Source organism: Rhinatrema bivittatum, chromosome 15 (genome assembly GCF_901001135.1).
Source record: "Rhinatrema bivittatum chromosome 15, aRhiBiv1.1, whole genome shotgun sequence".
In the NCBI taxonomy this organism is placed as follows: domain Eukaryota; kingdom Metazoa; phylum Chordata; class Amphibia; order Gymnophiona; family Rhinatrematidae; genus Rhinatrema; species Rhinatrema bivittatum.
Genome location: NC_042629.1, coordinates 20,921,478 through 20,937,634, shown reverse-complemented (window position 1 = coordinate 20,937,634; position 16,157 = coordinate 20,921,478). Strand labels below are relative to the sequence as shown.

The following is a 16,157-nucleotide window of genomic DNA, read 5'->3' as shown; positions in this document are numbered from 1 at the left end:
TGTCAGGGAGGAACCAAGAGTCGTCTGGTGGCTGTGGAAGCGCAGATGCTCATGGCCTGGGCGGAACAACATCTAGCCTTGCTGGCGGCATCACACATTGCGGGGACCGACAGTGTGCAAGCGGATTTTCTGAGCCACCAATGACTAGACCCCGAGGAGTAGGAGCTGTCCTTAGAAGTGATGGCCCTCATCTCATATAGATGGGGTTGGTTCTCATCTGGATTTGATGGCAATTCAAACAAATGCCAAGGCACCATGTTTCTTCAGTCGCAGGAGAGAACACGGAGCAGAAGGGGTCGATGACCTAGTACTCCCTTGGCCACACAAAGTTCTGCTTCATGTGTTTCTGCCATGGCCTCTGATAGGCAAACTCCTAAGGAGAATAGAAGTTCACCCAGGGAAGGTGATTCTCGTGGCCCCAGAGTGGCCTCAGAGGCCCTGGTTTGCCTTACAGTGGACGGACCCCTATGACTGAGTCATCTTCCAAACTTACTGCATCAAGGCCCTATATTTTTCAACCAGGCGGCTCACTTTTGTCTAGCAGCCTGGCTTTTGAAAGGAAGCAGTTAAGAAAGAAGGGATATCCAGTGGATGTTGTTACCACCCTGCTTCAAGCCCAGAAAACCTCTATTTCCATAACTTACATCCGTGTCTGGAATGTCTTTGAATCTTGGTGTCGCGAGCAGGACATCTTCCTTGTCAGTCCTCGGTGGCCCAGATTCTAGCTTTCTTGCAGAAAGGCCTCAGCAAAGGGTTGTTTTTAAATTCCCTTCATGTGCATGTTGCAGCCTTGGGATGCCTGAGAGGTAAGCTTCATAGGGCAGCACTGGTGGCACATCCGGATATGGTATATTTTCTCTGGAGGGCGAAGCATTTGAATCCCCCATTTCATCTGGTCTGTCCGTCTTGGAGCCTTAATTTAGTCCTAAGGGTCTTGTGCAAAGCTCCTTTTGAACATCTTAAGACTACCTTGAAGAATTTAACTCTGAAGACAGTGTTTTTGGTGGCAATCTGCTCAGCTCAGAGAGAGTCGTAAATTCAAGCCTGGGGTCTCAATTAGAACAGTTCCCTCTTTTCTGCCAAAGGTGGTCTAAGCTTTCCACTTAAATCTGTCAGTGGAACTTCTGGCCTTTCCCAATATTGAGCTGGACATGCCTCACATGCCTCACCTCGGATTTTGAGGTGCCTAGATGTCAAGAGGGTCTTCTTACGTTATCTCGAGGCTACTAATGCTTTTTGGGTTTCAGATCATCTGTTTGTTCTCTGGAGTGATGCTAAGAAGGGGCACAAAGCGTCAAAAGCGACCATAGCTCTTTGGTTGAAAGAGGCTATTGCTTCTGCTTATATTTGTCGTGGACGGCCTGTCCCTGATGGTTTGAAGGCACATTCCATCCGATCTCAAGCTGCTTCCTGGGCAGAGTAGTTGGTTTCCCCACAAGAAATGTGCAGGGCAGTGACCTGGAAGTCTTTACACACTTTTGCCAGGCACTACCATTTGGATGTTCAGACACCAGATGTCAACAGCTTTGGGAGCAGTGTCATTTGAATGAGACTGTCAAGGTCCCAACCTAGATAGGGAAGCTTTGGTACATCCCAGCTGTCTAGACTAATCTGGGTATGTACAGGGAAAAGAAAATGTGTTCTTACTTGCTAATTTTCATTCCTGTAGTACCATGGATCAGTCCAGATGCCCGACCATTGGGAGTGGCCAGGAAGTTCTTGAGAGTCCGCTCGATCTATTTTACCAGTATTTTATTTCAGCTCCGCTTCAGGCTCAGGAAGGGTACAGGTTTCTCCTTGTCCTGTTAACAGATTTTCACATGTACATAGTTAGTTTGGTCATTTCCTTCTTGTCCTTGCTTGCCTTCCTCGTTGAATGGTTACAATATACTTTTCTGCTTTGGTAGTATTAATACTAAGAAGATGCAGGTGGCACATGAGGTTTAGAGGGGGTGCTCTTGAAGTTTTTCTCTGTCTCCTTCTGCTGGAAGGGAGGCAAAAACCCAGCAGTCTGGACTGATCCATGGAACTACAGAAACGAAAATTAGCAGGTAAGAATCAATTTTCCTTTAATGAACATATATTTTGATTATATGTACGAAACACTTGACGTTTGATTAGATCATTGCCACCTTTTTGATTTTGCATGTATATAGATAGAGATAGATATATTTAAACAGTAATTTTGGGGCTGTGTTTATCAGTGGATTCACACTGGGACAGGTTCATTTTGATATGTTGTATATACATATTACATCTTCTGAACTTCAAGAGGAAGCTTTCTTTGGCACAATGCAGGTGGAGTACTAGTGGTACATTTGAGAAATTTAGATTGTACCCAGCATACTCTTGCTTATGAGTGAGGCTCGTTCTTGTCATGGTGTGTGCAAAATAAATGTAGTTGCAGTTTTTGTTATCACAAGAGCAAATATGGGAGAAATAAATGGGAAAAAGTCATCCTTTTTCTGGGTAAATATTATTGTTTGGTCTTGTGGTAATAAACACTGATAAATGCCCAAGGAAAATAAAATAAAATCTGAAAATGAAGGTCCCTATACATGAGATAGTTTATTTCTGCTGAAGGTGACTGATTAACTTGGGTCAGCAGTGACTGAAAGTCATCACCATTAACAGGCTGCTGTTCTTGAAATGTGTAGCATTTGAAATCTCAGCTTGCATGACAGTAGATAGATACCCTCATTACAATCTTTAGCCAATCCCATCACTGCCCTGTTGCAGTTGTCTTGCTACAGTTACCACTCTAGTAGACAGGCCAGCAACTGAATAAGCTACTCTCAAAAGGAAAAGATGCATTGTCCTTATGCTGTAAGATGCTTTGAGTGTCTAGGTGGGATGGTATGTAAGAAATAAATGGTATGGTATGTTCCTTTGCTCTCCTTAGGCTCAGATTTAAGTCCTCTCTCTGCAGGGCTGTTGAAACCATGTGGTTTTATACTACAGAGCATTATACACTTGGAAGGTTCTATGCAAATAACCAGTCATCACATTTGCAATTTACACCTAGGCCTCCGATTCTGGAACCTACACATGTGTGGCCACCAGTTCAAGTGGAGAAACATCATGGAGTGCTGTGTTAGAGGTGGCAGGTAAGCTTATTTTCACCTTTTATTTATGGTAATATGGTAATCACTAATGTGAATATGAAATATTCAGGAAATGCTGCTGACTACCGTTTCTTAATTCTTTCTTAATGAAGACTTATCTATTCCTATATCAATTTACATTTGTAAATACAGTTCTACCTTTAGCTTGCTACGATAGCAGGTAGTCATAGATGCAATTGAATTGCAATCCTAAATGTAAGCGTTTATAGTATTTTTTCACTTGGTGCACAATCAAGCTAAGGAATCTGTTGCTAGAGGACATGATGAAGGTGACGAGCATAACAGGTTTTAAAAAAGGTTTGAACAAGTCACTGGAGAAAAGGTTCATGAACCAATAGTAGCCAGGAAAAATTGGGAAAGCCATTATTTATCCCTGTGGATGAGCAACAAGAAATGGGTCTTGTTTTGGGAGCTGCTGGGGACTAGCGAGCCGAACCGGCCTCTGTCAGAGATAGGATGCAGGGCTCAATGGATCTATGTCTGATCTTGGATGGGCATATCTTGTTCTATATTAAGTTTGTCTATAAATTAAATGCTTTACTTTTGATGATAGTAAAGATGTTGCACTGTACAAAAAAAAAAGAGACAACACTACAAGGGACTGGTCTTCAGTATTCTTACTTAGAATGCTAATGATGCGTTGATGTAATGATCAGTTTTTTATAGGGGGTCAATTTTCACAGTTTAAGAGGTCCATGTTCAAAGGGATTTGTCTGAATAAGTTGGCACTTAGCTGGACAAACCAGTGTTTTGAAATTGTTGCCTGTTTGTCTGCCCTCAAGTTCTCTGGCTAAAAGTTGGAGGCAGTCGAGATATTCCAAGGCAGAGCAAAATTAACTGCATGACTTAGCAGAATATCAGTTTTATCTGGCTAAGTTATCCAGCTAACTTTAGAACTATCTCTCAGCAGTCCTATCATTACAGACTACAGTGGCCTGAGGAGCCTCCCTACCTCTTCCACCCCATTCTAATTTTTAAAATAACACATGGTTTCTGGGCTTCATCATAACCCCAACCCTTTCCCCACCTGTCTCCCCCAAGGCCACCAGAAGCAAGGTACCTTCTTACCACTCCTAACAGCATCCAGACTTATTTTTAACTACAGGTCTAAAAGAAAGCATCTAAGTTTTAGGTTTTTAAATTAAGATACTTGTCAGTTGAAAATATGAATGCATAAAATTTAGGTAACTAAGGCCTGGATTTTCTAATATCGCACAGGTTTCTGAATCCCGTGGTAACAGGGGGCAGACCTGGGAAAGCCGGCAGCAATTGCACCACTGCGTGTTATTGCTGCTGGCTTTTGTACCCAATAGCACCACCGGCAGCGATAACGGGTCTTACCTTATCACCGCCTCAACGTAGCCCTGACTCCTCCTCTTCCGTTCCCGACTCTGCCCCTATCAAGCTATCGCGTGCAATACCAATAGAAAATGACCCCCTAAGGCACTGAGCATTTTTTCAAAATTGACCCCTATCTTACCAAAATGGAAAAAGAAACATGATGGGTCAGGCAAAAAATGCCCAAAAACATTGATCATAAATATTAAAAATGGTCTAAAAATATATATCATTGGTCTCTCACTGGTTTACCACAAGAGGATATGGTTTAGTCCCATTGGGGTTCATTTGTCAAAATGACTTCTCCGGAATCATTTGAGGAAAGCTTTTCAAAATGTAGCCCCTTGTCATTGTGGAACTGCAGTGCTGAAAGGTTACTGTTATTTTAACTCTTCCAGAGTCAGGCGGAGCTATAATTAGTAAAAACTATGATTTGAATGACCTTCCTGGAACGCCATCCAAACCCCAAGTCACCGATGTCACGAAAAACAGTGTCACCTTATCTTGGAAGCCAGGCAGCCCTGGAAACCTACTGGTGAATGCATATCTCATTGAGGCTTTTAGGTATGTGAAGAATTTCATCTCTAATCTCTGCATGTTTAATTTTGCTTTAGCCCTGATGTCTGCCGTCTTGTTCTGCCGTCTTGTGGTATGCACGTGGATCTCTGCAAATTGAATAAACTCATTAGAGTCTTTATCTTGGATGTCACGTAGTTCAGACTTGATCTTCAGGAGTTTTCTTATTTTTATTAACCACCTGGTCTTGAAAGGAAATGGCAGATAGCCATTAAGGAGTAGTCAGGGAGTCGAAAAGTCATTCAGCTGTAACTGTGCATCTTTCTTAATCTTTTATCATCACAAGAGGTTTAACATGGGTGATCTGACATTAAAATTGGATCAGCTGGAAAAAGAAAGGATTTAATTAGGGCTGAGCAAACCAGTTTCCTTTTTTTACTGTTCTCATTTTTAGATGGTTGTGCCAAACTGAAACAGAAGCTCTTGTCTTGCTTAAGAATATTATTTAACAAGAAAAAGTTCCATACAAGATCTGTTATTCCTGTTATGACTTACATCACATTTAAACTCAGATGTTATATGGGATTTCTCCCATTTTGAGTCTGTGAGGTGCAATTGATATAGTACATCTGGACATAGTGAGCAAGTATAGCACATGTGAACCAGGCATGGGACACGTGAACTACAATCAGTGGTCCTTGGTCCACTCAGAGCCTTATCTTAGCAGTAAAGGAATCAGACTCTTTTTCTAGGGATGTGCATTTGTCAGCAAATTTGGTTTCGTGTTAGTGCGCGCTAACTCCCGTTACTGTGAACTAACGTTAAAATGTTAGCGTGCACTAACCCAAAATTTGGGTCCCCCCCCCTAATTTCAAAGGCCCGAACCACGGGAAATATGATATTTCCACGGCGGCCAAAAACAAAGCCCAAACCAAAAGGTTCAAGCTTTTTCTATGGTTTAAAATTTTTACATCTGCTTTAGGATATAAGCTGCAGACATACAAAAAAACTAGGTTTTCCTTCTTTATTTGCATAGAACTTATCAATGGGGATAAACAGAAAAGAATGTGGAGCAAAAAAGAGAGCCTATAATGGTATAGCTTATGCTTCACTTCTGTCAATATATATTCTGGGGTTCTATGACGTTCATCCAGTCGAGGTGTGTTTTGCCTTCTAATATATACCTTGAGTACCCGGGGTCAATTGGGTTAATTAACATTCATCTTTGCCTTTATTCTGCCATTTCTCATTTTGGATTTTATTTTCAGAAAAAAAAATCCATTACACTATTTTCATTGCTCTTTATTTCACCAAAAGAGACTCTATTGACCTAAAGCATGAATCCAAAGAACAGATGTCTGAGGCCCTGAATCATATTATACAGTAGTGTCTCAGTGTCATTTATTTTGGTTGGTCCAATTAAAGCTTTTACAACCTCCAGTGCCTCTTGCTTTATATAGCCCATTGTAACCATGTAAACATGCTGCTGTACATAAAACAATCCACACACACAATATATTTGGAGGGATTCACTACTATGTATTCAAAATCCAAATATTCTCACCTCCATCTACGTTTCTCACATGCAACTCATTTTTCTTCAATTAAATGCTGTGTCACCCTGGTGTGCTACTCTTTTACCATTTAATGCAATGAATAAGAATTTACTATGAAACCAAACAATTTTTAAAGGATGGAGAGTAAGGTTTCATACGATGTTATTATGCCATTACTACCTTGTAATGTGCTGTCACAATAAAATCATTAACCATCCTCCTCCAACCTTTTTATATATTTTTTTTAATAAATTTATATTTTTAGCATGCCACACTCTATTAAAATTGTCCCAATACTTTTACACAAAATCTTATCTTCTCAAAGGAATCTTAAAGATTAGCACCGGTATCGTAATATGTTACTCAAACTGCAGCTATTCCTTCTTTTATATGATGTAGCAAACACCGACTTATCTGTGTTGAAATGCTGTTCCCCCACGGAGCCTCGTTTCAAATCCTAAGGTTTTTCTTCAGGGGGTGTCCATCCACTTCTGGAAGTCGGCAATGTCAAAATTTAAGGCGCCAAAGTTGCATGTGAGAAACGTAGATGGAGGTGTGAATATTTGGGTTTTGAGTACATAAAACAATGGAAAGATTCAAATGCCAAATTTTCAAAGCCCGGCATGCGGAAAATCTGGGGGATACACCATGGCTGGGCCATGCGCATGCCAGGCACATTTTACAAATGGCCCATCCACGCACATATCTCCTGATACGCGCAGAAGTGCTGGACTGGGTGAAAGGGGCGGGCCGGGGGCAGGGTCTGGGTGGGTGGCTGATCAGGACAGCAGCCATTAGGCCCTATCCTGGGAAAGCGCACGCCGACAGCCAGCCAGTGCGCACAACTTACCTCTGATCCTTAGAGCACGTAAGTATTAAAACAAAAAAATGTGGAGGGGTAGGTTTAGGGATCAGGGAGGAGAGGGGAAAAGGGAGGAAGGTTAGGTAGGGGGATAGGAAATTTCCCTCTCAGTCTGCTCCTTAAATGGAGTGGCCTGGGAGGGAACTGGGGTAGGCCTACTCAAGTCACTACATGTTTTTTAAAATTTCCCCCTACACACACAAGTGACGACCCACCCGCACCATGCACACATGGATATTAAAATCCGGTGCAGATGTGCGTGTGGGAACTGAATTTTATAACATGCTCGCGTATATTATAAAATCGCCATATCCATGTGCACGCACCAGGAACCGCACGCTTATTTTAAAATCTACCCCTTGCTGAATAGAGCCATAAAGATAGAAATGTAAGAAGTTACGGGATCATGAGTGGCCCAAAGTGAAGTAGGAAATTTCCTTTCTTCATCTCTTCCAAACAGCAAAACAATAGTAATTTTATTGGCAGAGAAAAGCAAAATCCTTAAAAAGGCCCCTTTTTGGATTTTGACACATTTCATATGTGAAAAGAAGTGCGAGGTATAAGGCTTTTGAAAGCGCCTTTTATTTTAGGAACACCTCTCAATTTGAAATCTCAGCAAATTGGTTGTGCTGCTGTGCTGAAGACCATAAGAAACCCCTGCAGATAGTGCACTGATACGTGTAAGGCATGAATTCAGCATGAAGAGTGGCTCGTCATGCGAGCCCCATGCAGGCATCTCACTGATACATGTAAATCATGAACACAGCCGGGACAGCTGGCATTTTGGTTTAGAGAACAAGATGTTTTGTGGGGGGGGGGGTTGTTTTTTTTAAATGGGGAATGCATCAAATTCTGTCAAAGTTTCTTTGGAGGGGCATAGTGCTGAGAAAAGATGGAAGTGAACAAAGAAAGAGATAGCATGGCTGGCGTGCTGGTATGTGCTGTTAAGTGCTTCAGTGTTTCATTTAAGCAGAGGTTTGTGCAAGATCGGATGTAAAGGTCTGCAATACAGGCAGCCTTTCGTAAATGCTCTATAAATTTCAAATCGCTAGCAAAAACCTCATTTATAGCTAATGAGTTCCTTTACAGCACTCGGGTGATACCTGAACACATTAGTGGAGTTTTAAGTGCAATGTTCCAATTAAGCAGAGTTATGATTGTGTCTTTTATCAAGTGAGGCTAACTTTTATGTGGTCTGATTCAAGATTATCTGGATTATTATTAATAATATCATCTTTCTTTCAATGGGTTTAGAAATGTTTTTCAAATAGTGTGGTGTGTAACAATAGCTCATGGGTCTGTTTTTTGTTTCTTTATGATGTTTAGAAATCTCCCTGAAGAAGCTATTTTTTTTTAATAGCAAAACAGGGATCTCTGTTTAGGGATTATATGCATGAATAAGGGTTTAGGTATGGCTGATATGAGGTGGATTCAATAATTTTTATTAATGTGTGTGGTGACCCTGGGCTGTTGTAAGTTGGGGTTAAAAAATTTTTGTTATAGAACTCTATAAATTTTGTATAAACAAGAAATGCCTAAAAGTGTTTTATTAATAGAATTGTAAAAATACATTCTGTTCCCTTTTTTTTTCATTTTATCTATGGGCTGCGCATTGCCATATGAAGAGGCCCAGCTCTGATTTTCCGCTCACTGGGTGGCCAGGAAGGGGGAGTTGGTCGTAGTCACCACAGAATGGCAGCTCCTAGTTGGTGGATTTAGGGACTGTGATTGCAGGGCTCCAGAAGGCGTTCTGGTACATAGCTCTGCATTCGCACCCACCTCCTCCTCCCAGGACTGGTGCTGCAATGACCGGACTTATGGTGGGATGGGATATGAAATGAGGGAATTATGTTCTAAGTAGTTGATAGTGAAGGCTCATGACACTGGATCCCAATCCTGACTCTGAAGAGTTGAAAGGCCAAAGAAGCAGAAAAAAACTAGCAGTTCAGACAGAAAAGGAAAAAAAAAAAGGAAACATGGTGTAAATGTTCCAAATTTTAGACCTGATAGTGAGTTCCTCCTTTCTCCTTTTCCTTCCGGCTGAGTCAGAACCGGTGCTGGGATTCTGGCACCATGAGCCTTCATTTGCAGTACTTGCGGATTTCCCCTCCTTTCCCCCCTGCTGTATCTTATATATCATTTTCCCCTCCCATTGTACTGAGCCCAGTTATCACAGCGGCAGTCCAAAACCAGGGCTGAGGCACGAGGGCATCTTCCAGAACCCTGCAATAATTAGCCCTGTGTCAGGAGGTCAGTGTTGCCTGGGGCCACGAATGCAGCCTCTGCGGCATTCCCATCCCTGGGGAAACCGGGATGCAGAGTCCCAGCATGGGAATCAAAACCGAGCTTCCTCAGTATGTCTGTGCACAGCATTTGCCACTCAGGCACTAGGCTGCACAATAGTTTCTTACGTATTTGTGATATGCTGTGATAACCAAGTGTTTGGCATACGTAAATATAATCAAGGTTTTTCATAAATCATATATTGAAAGTTATCAGTAATGGAAACACATCCTGGAGAAATGTAATGCTGTCCTTTGGGGAAGGCAGGGGTTAGAATGGAAGGCAAACTTCTGCACTTCCTGTATGGATTATTGGATTAGGAGCCTGCTACTCCATGATGCCTGGATTATGTTCTTTACAACAAGAGAGCATATCGTCTCACCTAGAATTCAAAGTTCATGCATCACAAGAGTTTCAAACACTACATATATTTTTGTAAGTTTTTTTGGCTATTAAATAAATATTTCTTTGTATCTGTTCCTATTTGGAATATTTATTTCTCTGCCACGTATTTGGAATTAAAATGTACTATTTGCATATTTTAGGTTTTATTTCTGCAGGTCATTGATGACTCTAGATTTGCTTTCCTTACTAGAACACTTATCTGGTAGTGTGTGGACAGTTCAAAACCTTGTTATACATTTCTCTATTTATAAAACCTCAGCATGTGTGTTGTGTTCTCATTGCAGCCAGTCTGTGAGCAATAGTTGGCAAACGGTGGCTAATCATGTGAAGACAACTCCATATACAGTGCGAGGACTCCGGCCCAACACCATCTATCTGTTCATGGTGAGAGCTATCAACTCAGAAGGCTTGAGTGATCCCAGTCCTATGTCAGACCCAGTACGCACTCAAGGTAATTTCAGTTTGACATATAATGAAATCCAAGCACAGAGAGCACAGTCGGGCTGTCTAGCCTTCAGATGTATAGTCTGTAGCCAAGAGTTATTCTCTTATCAATGAACAAGCTCCAGAAACTGGAACCGAAGTCAGTATTGATGAACAAGGAGGATTCTACCGTAAACGGCTAGCCAGACTGGGTCTTTGCGAAGGTTTTAGATATTGTGTGTATTCATCTCTCTTTAATTTGGATTAATGGTATTTAATACTGCTTGATAAATAAGATATTTTGGTTTCCTTTCATTGTAGAAACCTCTTTATTGCGAATCATGTGATTTGTCTCCAGGCATTTGTCTGTTTAAATGTCAAGGTTGCTCTTTGTAGGAAATTATTTCTTCTCTAGTCATCCTCTACTAGCCTTCCATTTTCTTCTAGCTCATTGGTTCTAGTAAGTTTGTTTCTTATTTGGGGGATATTCCAAAACTTGCAATTATGTATCAAGGCACAGACAAGATTGTGGTAACATAACAGGGCGTGCAAGTTAGTTTGTTACAGAAAAAGTAAGATAGACCTCCGCTGGGTTCACTTCAGTGGAAATCCCAAGGACTTGCTGCAGCTGACAGCAAAAATCTGCTGCTATTATTTCTTTAAAATGGTGCTGTGCAGAGAAAATCAGTCGGGCATTGGCTGATTTTCCTTTCCTTCCCCCTCAGATTTGGACAGATGGAATTAGTTGCAAATCATGTTATTTTTAAAGAAATACCAGCAAATTGGTTGTGCTGATATTTGATATGTGAATATATTAGTGATTTGCAGATGTTACAATATAGCAACAGAACCAAAAATGTATAGGTTTCATGGGGTCCCATTAAGATGTACTGCAACTCTCAAGTGTGGTACTCTCAAGCACAATGTTAGCTCAACTGTAGTCATGAGATTTTACAGAACCTTGATTCAATCTACCCTCTTTCTTAGCAGAGTAGTGTTTGTACAGAGTATTACACTGCTATTTCCTAGATAACCTAAATAATTAAATTTGAAATACAAATTGAGCGATTAAGCAGATGGCTTCATAACATGAGTAATGATCAGATGAAGCGGTTTAGATAATTAAAATAATTTAATCCTACTGCACAACGGTCTTTTCATTGAAAGACTTGGTGCTGGTAACTGCAGGCAAACACAGGTGTGCTTCTCTCTATTAACAAAGTATATGGATTGGGGACTTCTTAAAAGCAAAACAATGCAATGCAACAGGAAAGCCTCTCTTTATAAAGGATGACATGACTCTGTTAACACATTAAATGACTTTTAGATCCTGTATAATCCACTCATAATTGTGGATTATACCAAGCCTGTTCCACTTCATTGAGGCTCTTTTATGCTATTCTTATTCTTGAGGCATCTCTGATAAGAGCACATGTGTTTTCACAGCAGAATGTCAGTTTTACTTTCGGCAAAATCCCCATCTTTTTCTTGTGTTTTGTATGAGTGCCTCCCATTTCCATGCACTGGATACAAGATGAGTGCTCGAACCCTGTATGACTGTTCTAAAATCCTAAAACAATCGAGGGTCACCTTCTCATCATGCGTTGATATGGCAGCAACTATGTGCTCTTCTCAGATTCCTGGAAAATGTGCAAGTGTCATATCACTGGCTTCATAAATTAGACAGCTCATGATTAATGACTATATTAAACATAAAAAGGATATAGTTTATTGCCTTTCAAACAAAAATAACCCCCAAGAGAGCACCTATTTCATTGTAATACAAAACAGTCATTTACTACATCAAATTATGCTGTTTAGTTTGGAAAGACGAAGAAGAAAAATCACTAACCATGGAAATTAGGAATGTGCATTCATTTTTAATGAATGCCAAAAATACAACAAATGAGGCCATTTTCAGTTTGTGCCAAATGGAAGAAATTAATAGCTTCCTAGAAAAAATTCAGTCATTTTAGGATATTTTCATATTCATGGCATTTTATAAAAAATGTGTCTCCAGAGACTCTGGTTGGGCATTCCTGGCTAAACATCTGCCCAGTTCTGGCACCAAGACCTAGGCCCAGACCCCAGCCAAGCCTGTGCTGGCACCTAGATCTGGGCCTGGGTGGCACTAAATCATAGACCTAGGCTGGGCCACAACACCGAGACCTAGGCCCAGCCAGAGCCCTGCACCCAGGATGCTAGGTCCAGATCTGGGATGCTCCCCTACTCTAAAACTGTCACGGCCCAGAGCTCCCACTGCATCCCCCACTTATCCTCTTCCCGCTGCTGCCTAGGTTTTAGTGCTTTAACAGTGATGCCATGTGCCTGGTGGATGGTACGGAGGTGATATAACTTCTGTGACTTCCACCAGTGCGCCAGCTGCACTGAAATGACACCACTTTGGTGCCATGTTCCAGGTGGACATGCCATTTTTAAAGTGCTGGAACCCAGGAAGGAGTGACTGGGCCTTACTCCTTCCTTTTCATAAGCAGAATCCACAAAGGGGAGTAAATAGAGGCCAGAGTGGGAGTGCCCTGGCCCCAACAGTTTTACAGAGGGCAGGGTCTAGGCCCAGCCAGGGCTTTTAATGACCCTTTTTTCTTTTGTTTTGGGGATATTTTTTTCCTTGCTTATTTATTTATTTTTGGTTTGGTAAATGAAGCAAACAAAAAAAATCTACCTTATAAATGGCCTGTGACCGACGGCCCGCAAATGCGCAGTAGAGCGCAGCTCTACTGCGCATGTGCGGGCAAGGATGTCGATCAGGAAAAAAAAAATGGCGGTGGGGCCGCAGGAGCGGGAGGAGAAGCAGCGGCGCCGCGCGCGGTGCCGCTGCTTCTCCTCCCCAGATCTGCCGGCAGATCTCGGGGGGGGGGGGGTGTCACTCCCGCGCCCCCCCCACCGAGATCTGCTGGCAGATCTCGGGGGGGGGGTGTCACTCCCGCGCCCCCCCCCCCGAGATCTGCCGGCAGGAGCGGGAGGAGAAGTAGCGGCACCGCGCGCGCGCGGTGCCGCTACTTCTCCTCCCCAGATCTGCCGGCAGATCTCGGGGGGGGGGGGCGCGGGAGTGACCCCCCCCCGAGATCTGCCGGCAGGAGCGGGAGGAGTTAATGGAGCCGGGTGAGGGTTGCGGGAAGTCGCGCCTACGGCGCCGGGAGGAAATGGAGGTGGGTGAAGGGAGGGAGGGAGAGGGGGACTGAGTGAGTGGGAGGGAGAGGGGGACTGAGTGAGTGGGAGGGAGGGAGAGGGGGGACTGAGTGGGAGGGAGTGAGGGAGAGGGGGGACTGAGTGAGAGGAGAGGGAGGGTGGAGAGGAGTGGGTGGGGGGGGGGGGGTGGTGAAGAGTGAGGGGAGAGAGAATGAGGGGGAGGTGAGAGACAGAGGGATGTAGCCCGTTTTAACGGGCTTTACGGCTTGTATAAAATAAACTAAATGAAAATGAAAAAAAAATTTAAAACACAAAAACAAACCAAACGTTTTGCACATTCCTAATGGAAATATCTTTGTGAGATTAGGTCCAACTTAAGCACTAATCACGTTCTATGGAAGTGCTCCTCAATATTCATTAAAATGACTCCCAGATATCCTTCCAAGTGATGGAAGTTTAGCAGAGGGCAACTATACTGTGTCTTTTTGCTCTAAGCTGAACAGAATGTTCCAACTTAGCCCACATAAAAGGCTGAGAGACAATTTCACAAAGACATGCCCTGACATGCACATTTTTCACTCCAGAATTCTGAAGGTTTCTATGTACACGTTTACAAATACCAAGGGCAGAAAAATAAGACAAGAGCATCGTTTAGCTGATCGTAATCATAACCCTCTTCTGCAAAGAAGGGAACTTATTGAAAGTTAATATGCAGTCTGGGTCACCTGAATCACAATCTAATCACCTGTTAATGCATAGCAATGGCTCTTAATTGGGTGCCACTTTCCTTTCTTCCTGGCTCATGCAGAAGTTGCCAGGTAATAAGCAAGCACTGGAGAAACCATAACAAAATGTAAAAATAAATTACAATCATTTCAACCGTCCTGTGAGGTACTATTATTGTATTACATTGTTCTCTGTAATTAAATATGATATTACTGCATCCAACTGATCATGTCAAACTGCTAAGTGCAGACCCAATTTCATCTGTTTAAGATTCTCAAAAGAGATTTATGTAGCACTCAGAAGCTTGATGGAACTTTATTAACTCTTTTAATATGAGCATTGCCTATATGACTGATGTTTAATGAATATTAAAAAATAAAAAAATGGATTAGTACCCTTAGCTACCTCTTCCTAGTAAAGCATTTGGTTGCAATTTTCCTTAAATTGTAAGAATTCTAGTTGGCAGTAAATTCATAGCTACCCATTAGATTTTACATTTTCTGTAGACGTGAGAAGATTAAGCTCTGCTCATTTTGCCTTTGTTAAAACTCTTTGGTTGGGAGCATTACATGCGTGACATCCATGCAATGTCCTTGTTCCTGACAGATATCAGCCCACCAGCACAAGGCGTGGACCACAAGCAAGTTCAGAAAGAACTGGGTGATGTCATTGTCCGTCTACATAACCCTGTCGTGTTGACACCGACTACTATCCAAGTCACCTGGATGGTGAGCCTGTGATGACTTAACTGGTGTGGCATAGCTAATCTTGTTTTTCAGTCCATACAGTTCTTCCTTCTCCCTAATTAGAAAAAACAAACAAACTGCAATGGCCTACCTCAACAAAAAGGATTGAAACATTTATGCCACTTGTGTCTTCTGTGGAGTATGCTGCCCTTCACCATTAATAATAAAGCTTTGCTGTTTTGATTTGCGTTTTTTTTGGTAAGAAGATATTAGGTATTTACTACTCTGCCCCAAACCCAAAATATCCTACTTCCTCTTAGCTTTCAAGTTGGAATGTATTGGGCTGTACTATGAGAAGTAACTTTCCTCTTAGCCTTCAAATTAGAATGTATTGGGCTGTACTATGAGAAGTAACTTTCCTCTTAGCTTTGAAGTTGGAATGTATTAGGTTGTACTATGAGAAGTAACTTTCCTCTTAGCTTTGAAGTTGGAATGTATTAGGTTGTACTATGAGAAGTAACTTTCCTCTTAGCTTTGAAGTTGGAATGTATTAGGTTGTACTATAAAAAAAAATCTTGAAGCAGATGATACTTTAGGCATCCTAAAGTTAATTAAAGGGCTTCCTCTGTCTGTGGGGGAAAACTTGTAGTAATTCAGGCCCTTAATATTTTATCCTTAATACGCAAAGGATGCTTCCTATCAAATGCAAGGAATGCCTCACTGAACAGAGCCTTGAGGTTTGTAAATGTATTCATTCATTTACATATTAATTATTCCAGGTGGATACTCTTGATTGATGTACAGTAAAGAGCGGGGTCTCATGTTCTTAGGGTGGCAGAACCACAGAGAAAAACCTAGGAATGTGTGTGATCCATCATGAATCTAGTGCAGGAGCATGCAGTATTCCTTTTTTAGGTGTTTAAGTGCTAAACTTGTTCTATTTATCCATTATGTTTTCTGTATTGTGTTGTGAGTTAACACTTGTTTCAGTTTCTCACATGCTTATAATTACAGCCACCTGATCGGTGGCTTGCTTAATATTTGTAACACCACCATTATTTATAATGATTATTACATTTTTCTGATA

General features: G+C 41.8%; 1 protein-coding gene across 14 annotated transcripts in view; it reads left to right on the top strand.

Moving 5' to 3' along the window:
• The window catches only part of ROBO2 (roundabout guidance receptor 2), a 1,949,228-nt gene that overhangs the window by 1,810,330 nt on the left and 122,741 nt on the right, over nt 1-16,157 (top strand). For all 14 annotated transcript variants that reach the window (XM_029577976.1, XM_029577972.1, XM_029577965.1 and 11 more), the window contains 4 exons: nt 3,026-3,107; nt 4,862-5,027; nt 10,370-10,536; nt 14,991-15,112. In XM_029577976.1, the coding sequence (XP_029433836.1) occupies nt 3,026-3,107; nt 4,862-5,027; nt 10,370-10,536; nt 14,991-15,112 (537 nt within the window). The remainder of the gene's footprint in view (nt 1-3,025; nt 3,108-4,861; nt 5,028-10,369; nt 10,537-14,990; nt 15,113-16,157) is intronic.